This window comes from Phocoena phocoena, chromosome 3 (genome assembly GCF_963924675.1).
Source record: "Phocoena phocoena chromosome 3, mPhoPho1.1, whole genome shotgun sequence".
In the NCBI taxonomy this organism is placed as follows: Eukaryota; Metazoa; Chordata; class Mammalia; order Artiodactyla; family Phocoenidae; genus Phocoena; species Phocoena phocoena.
This window is the reverse complement of record NC_089221.1, coordinates 92,529,098-92,535,229: the sequence shown is the minus strand read 5'-3', so window position 1 is coordinate 92,535,229 and position 6,132 is coordinate 92,529,098. Positions and strand designations below refer to the sequence as shown.

General features: G+C 43.1%; 1 protein-coding gene across 4 annotated transcripts in view; it reads left to right on the top strand.

Moving 5' to 3' along the window:
- The first annotated feature begins 536 nt into the window (after nucleotides 1-536).
- The window catches only part of APC (APC regulator of WNT signaling pathway), a 135,938-nt gene continuing 130,342 nt past the window's right edge, over nucleotides 537-6,132 (top strand). For all 4 annotated transcript variants that reach the window (XM_065874752.1, XM_065874756.1, XM_065874749.1 and 1 more), the window contains exon 1: nucleotides 537-701. In XM_065874752.1, the coding sequence (XP_065730824.1) occupies nucleotides 537-701 (165 nt within the window). The remainder of the gene's footprint in view (nucleotides 702-6,132) is intronic.

Here is a 6,132-nt window from a genome sequence, read left to right as displayed (position 1 = left end):
TTCACTAGATTATGAGCATCTTTACCGCTGGAGCCGAGTTCTACTAATCTATCATCAGCGCCTAGCCTGGGACCTGGCACATAGTAGGCACAAGACAGGTTTTTGCAGAATGACTGTGGGGTGCGCAGAAGGGTGTATTAATCTGGCCGCAGTACAATTCAGGAAAAGCCGGCAGCACCCGTGCAAGGCAGAAAACAGCGACGCCGAACCGGAACACAGCCGCGGACAGCGGCCGACACGGCTGCGCATTATATAGTTCCCTCTCCGCGAGGCTAGCGGACGCCGGCAACCTCGGCGCACGCCTGCGCACTGCATTCTTCCCGCTTCCGACAAGATGGCGGAGGCCAAGTAGCGAGGGGGCGGGGTGTGGCCGCCGGAAACCCGGCCGCTGCTGGGGGCTGGGGAGGGGAGCTGCGGGTGAAGGCCCGGGAGCAGCGGGCTGAGGCTGGCAGGATGCTGTTCCTGGGAAGCATTGTTGGCTACCGGTAAGGAAGGCGAAGCACAGAGTTGCCTTCCCGAGCCCCCCGGTGCCCCCTATGTACGCCTCCCTCGGCTCGGGTCCGGTCGTCGCGTTGCCTGCTTCGGTACCACCCTGTCCTCTCGGGTCCTGGAGCCCCGGCGGCGGCAGGGGCTGTGTCCGGCAGGAGAGGAAGTGCCGGGGCTGCGTCCGTTCTTCTGTCCGCGGGGCGAACGTCTGGCAGGTGAGTGAAGCTGCAAGCTTCGGCGTCTCCTCCTTTGGCAGACCTTTGTCGGCTTTGCCCCGCCGTTACTTAGACCCTAGTGGTGCTCAGCCGGACTCTGCCGCTCCCTTGTGTCCACGTCCCACCCCCTCCCCGCCCCGCGCCCTCTTTCAGGCCTCCAGTTGGCCCCTGGCTTTGCAGGTCCTCCGTTCTCACCCAGTGGGTGGGGGTTGCGACGCCTGACGCCCTCCGCACCTTTCCTGGGTTCTAGTGAAGCGTCAGCCCTGCAAGCGGTCTCTCCTTCGCGTTAGGTGGGTGGGTCGTCCTCCTGTTTTAGTCGCCTCCCCATCTTCCTGGTTTCGATCTTCTTGCTTCCTTTAAAAGTTTTTAACTGGGGAGCTTAGCCGATAGTCTGGCTTACAGAGTTACAAAGAAAAAGCTTGTTATCCAGAGGCCAGTGGATTTTGTTCGCCTTGTTGGGGGAATCCAGTCCCCAGGAGACTGGGATGGTTTGGGAGAGTTTGACTCCTTGACCCATCGAACTCCTGCAGAGTTGAGGAATGGTGCCGGTGACGGCAAATGATTGATCATCTAAATTAATCTTTTTCTGACTATCGCAAATCTGGTCTGTAAACTTTGGGTGGGGGACGTAAGTGTTCTAGATCTAGGGAAAGAATTGGGAAGTGTTCGTTTCTTAAAAAGAAGGCTTTATGAATGTAAGAAATGTAATAGTACAAGAAAGGGTGATTTAAGTGATTCTTTTATTCAGTGTTAGCTTACATTGTCCACTGAAGCCTTAGAATCCCGTACTGTCCAAGCCCTTTGTTTTATTTAGAAAGGACTAAAATGGAGAAAAAGCTTTTTAAACTCAAAACTTCTCAAATTTCTTGGATTCTCAGTTGTTGCTACTACTTAACAATCTTTATAGTACTTGATATTTTCTGTTAAATTTAGCCTGTGCCAGTCTTATTTCTCCTTCCTTTAATATTGGGGCAAGAGTAGTCAGAATTATTGGTGTAAGAAGTTGTCCTAAATAACATGGTACCTTGCCAGAGTTCATAAGTGCAAACTGCAGGATCGAAGTGGTTGGGGAGGAAGTTGCCATGGCTGATTCTCCCATCTTTTCCTGTAGTTGGATAATGTGTCAAGAGCCCCAGAATGGTAAAAATGAGGTTATAAATATAAATGGCATCTTATCCATTGAGACTGCAAATGGGTGGACCTTTTAAAATTAACATTAAATTGAGTGATATCATTTTGTTGAAGCTCTGCTAGATGCTCTCCAAAGTTATTAAAGCACAAACTATCCTTGCCCTATTTGAATTCTATACTAAAAATCTTGAACAGGTGGGTTACAATTGGCTTGACAGATTTTTTACTTTTCATTCTTCATGACACACATCTGCGTTACCCTTTATTGTAGACTTTTGACTTTGGAGCTAGAATTGTTCATTTTAAAAGGAGAGGAGGTAGTTTAATGTTTGATTCCTGTATGGGCTAATTAATTCATTTGTTTGTTGCTAGCCTTCACTTTTCTACAACCAAGGACTGCATGTTTTTAGAGCTGGTTGTCTCTCAGTTTTGTGCTTTAAGCTGAAAGGATGTAGGACTGCTGAGCCCCAGTCAGTGGCTCACTGCCCCGGGCATTGTGTCGAGACCTTTCTGGCCACAAACAATCACTCTTCCACTCTTAATGGAACCTGTTTTCTCTCTCTTTCTCTCCCCCTCTTCCTCTCTTTAGGAAAACACCCCTCTTTGTCTTTCTGTTCATTCAACCCATTAGCCTACTGCTGCAACTCATTTGCCTCCTCGTGTAACTAGGATCCCATGGTCATCAGTTTTTACCAAGCTGTCATTGATGCTTTAGAATGCTTTACTTTCTGTAGATTTATCTTTCTAGTCCCCTGTCCTGAACAAGTCTCATCACTAGCTTTGTCAGTTTGACCCCAGAAATCCTGAAGGATACAAGAGACAGTTATGTGAGGATATTGGTTTGCTTCCATACCAATTAGCATTCTGCTTATCTGCTGGATCTTTAGTGTTGATTGTGTTCCTTTTTGTCTTACTTCCTGAAGGTTTTTATAGCAAATAACTCTTCCTTTCCTGAGAAAAATCTCAGCCATCTGAGGTATAATCTTTTCTATCTTGGTATCGTTTCCTTTTTTACTTATATCTCAAGAGCAGAAATGTCCTTCATTTTTTTTAAAGAGCAGCCTTCTCCAGATGTGCCCACAATCATCCCTCTCCATCTTTCTTTCCCCATAATTGTCCAACATCACTCCTTTTTCAGTCCCTCCCTCTCTAGCCTATATACATGTTCATGTATACCTTTTCCGGGGCTGCCAAAATACAGTGCTCTGTGCTGTGCAATTCGGGGAGGCCAGTCTGAGTCTTGAGCCTGTTGTGCCACTGTATTTAAGCCCAGGAGCCTGGTATAGTAGGAAGAACATTGGTTTTTAAGCCACATAGGTCTGGTTTTGAAGTCTGCTAAAACCAATTTACTGGCTATGTGTCTGTGGGCAAGTTACTACTGAGACTCTATTCTTTATAAAATAGAATGTTACAGTTACCTCACAGAGTTGTAATAGAAGGAGTTTAACCCATGTTACATGTCTTTCCAAGGGTGTGGTACATTATGGGGTTCTTAAAAATATAAATTATTCTTTCCTTTACACTCTGACTTCCTTTACCATTTCAGCACTGAAATTGCTTTTTTAAGTCACCTATGACAGTCTAATTACCAAATCTAATGGCCTTTCCTCAGTCATCCTTGGTTTCCTTAGACCATCTTTGAAATACATTCTATAGGAATAAAATGATCTGATTTCTTGGTTCTTGTGCATTGTACTTCCTGATTCTCTTACTTCTCTGAAAACTTCTTTGCATTTCCTGCACTGTCTTGATTTTGCTCTCCCCGCTAAACATAGCTGTTTCCTACATCAGTTAGGATGCAAACTGAACGTAAAAACAAAAGAAATGTATTAGCTCAGGTAATTGGCAGGTGCATAGGTAGAATTGGTTTAAAGAGTAGTTTGTTCATAAACTTAGCTTTGTTATCAGGGCAGAGGTTCTGGTTTTCTGCTTTTCACTAAACTTTGTCCTCCTGTTTGGGCTTCATGCTCAGACTGGCTTCCCTTCTAGAAAAAGACAGGTGTCGGCAATGCTCGTGTTAAACCCTTCTTCATTGACTTTCAAAGAGAGAAAGCTTCTCTTCTAGCCTTTGCCCAAAAGTCCTAAGCTTTACTTTGATTGAACAAATGGAGAAGATCATGCTGCCAAGTCTGTCACAATAGCTTTGTCAAGAGGGATGGAACTATTCTAATTGGCCCAATCAGTGGATAAATCCCATCTAAAATGAGAGGGAGGTGGAATGGATCATGGGGAGATAGCAAGCGTTTTCAGGGGTTTCTTTGCTTTTCACTGTGTTCTCTTGGTGATCATGTCCTCTTTTAAATGATGTAAGTCATCATTTTTGTGTGTGTGTTTCTCAGTGCTGTAACTACTTCCCTTCTGCCCCTTGCTATATATATCTCTACCTTACCTCATACCACACTGAGTCAATTTGATTTCCATCCACCTACCGTCACCTAAGGTGTTTACATGTGCATGTGTGAAGGTATATATATTCCTTTTCCTCCTGATTTCCTTTTTCTAACCACCTTTCTCTCAGCCACCCAGTCTTGAAACCTTGTAGTCATCTTGGTTCTTCTCCCACTTTCATTCAGATATCAGAGCTTGAACATACCTTATATTAGTTGGGCCCCAGGTTATGTAATACTGAACGAACAGTGATTTACACAGTATCTTGCATAGAAAGAAGTTCAGAGTTGGAGGATCCCATGGTGAGTCAGTTTAACAACACAATGATGTTATCAAGGATCCAAGTGCTTTTAATCTTTATCCACAGCTGCTGACCTTTGTGCTCAGGTTTATCCTCTCATGGCTGCATGTTGCTCTTTCTGCTCCAGGCATCACTTTCTTACATAGCCACCAAAGACAGGAGGAAGTTTGCCCTCCCATCTCTTGATGAGGCAAGTAAACCCTTCACTGAAGCCCTGTATCAGATGTCATCCTGGCATGCTTATGCCCTAGTTGCAGGGGGGCTGGGAAAACCAATATCTGGCATTTCAGTCTAGAAGGAAATTAGGTGAATGGCTACAGGGAAGGTAACCAACAATGTCAGTGACATATCTTGATAGTATTGTATGGAGAAGTAAGCTTAAATAAATGAGAATTTTCAGGTAGTATTAGCAAACTTAAAGCACTGAGTTGATATAAGCTATACATGGGATTTTGGCCAATCATTAAGATAGTCATAGGTGACATTAAAATTGGATTATTATATAAAATTAGGATATTTGAGTGGTATATCCCAGTTCTTTTAAGGTTGTTGTTAAGTACACTTAACGCATGCACTGTGAGAAATGGATATATATATATATAACAGCTTAGGGAATAGATTGTGGTTCCCCTTGGAGGTGGGAGGTATTTGGAAATATATGGGGATATTTTTGGTTGTCAGAGTGATTGTGAGGTCCTACTGACAATTACCAGGTAGAGACCAGGTACACTGAGTGTCCTGTGATGTTTGCCCACAAAACAAGAATTGTCCCTTCCAAAATGCCAGTAGTATCCCTATACACTGAAATAGCAAATGCTTTGGTTTTTGAAAGAATTCACTGAGATTCATCTGTATACTTATATTACAAGTGACAGAAAACCAAATTCAAACTGCTTAAACAGTAAAAGGCATGATTAGATCTTGTAATTGAACTTCAGCTAGGGCTTCATCCAGCCTGAAATCATCAAGGACTTGGCTCAATTTCTCTGTGATTCGTTCTGCTCTGTCATTCCCCTTGTTTTGATTTCATTCTCAAGCTAGCTTATCTCATGGTAGCAAATTACTGTAACATTTTCAGACTTAATACCCTCATTTCATATATAAGGTGAAGTGAAGAATATCTATTGTATTTGATTTTGCAAGTATTTGTTGATTACTTCCTCCGTTACGTTACAACTTATATATCTCTATTACGTGTCATACTCTATGGGTATTATTTTTATGTCTCATGAACTACCTTGTCTTACTTATCTTTGTATTCTTAATGTCCAGAATACTCTCTGGCTTAATGGTACACAGTAACCATTTATGCAAAGAATTAATGAATGATGGAGGAAGGATATGGGGAAGGGGCAGAGAAATATAAGAAGACCCCATTCCTTCAGTAGTTGTTAATTGAACCTTGAATTACGAACATTGTACTCCTTCTACCACCAAAGTATGTGTGTAATGCTCTTGTGATTGCATATGAATTCATTTGAAAGCCTTACTGAATTCTAGTAGTGTTTTGTCATTATTTTCTCAACAAAAATAAAACCAATTACCATCATTCATTCATTCAACAAATATTTTTGAGAGCCTGCTGTTTGTGCATAATGTGACAACAGTGGG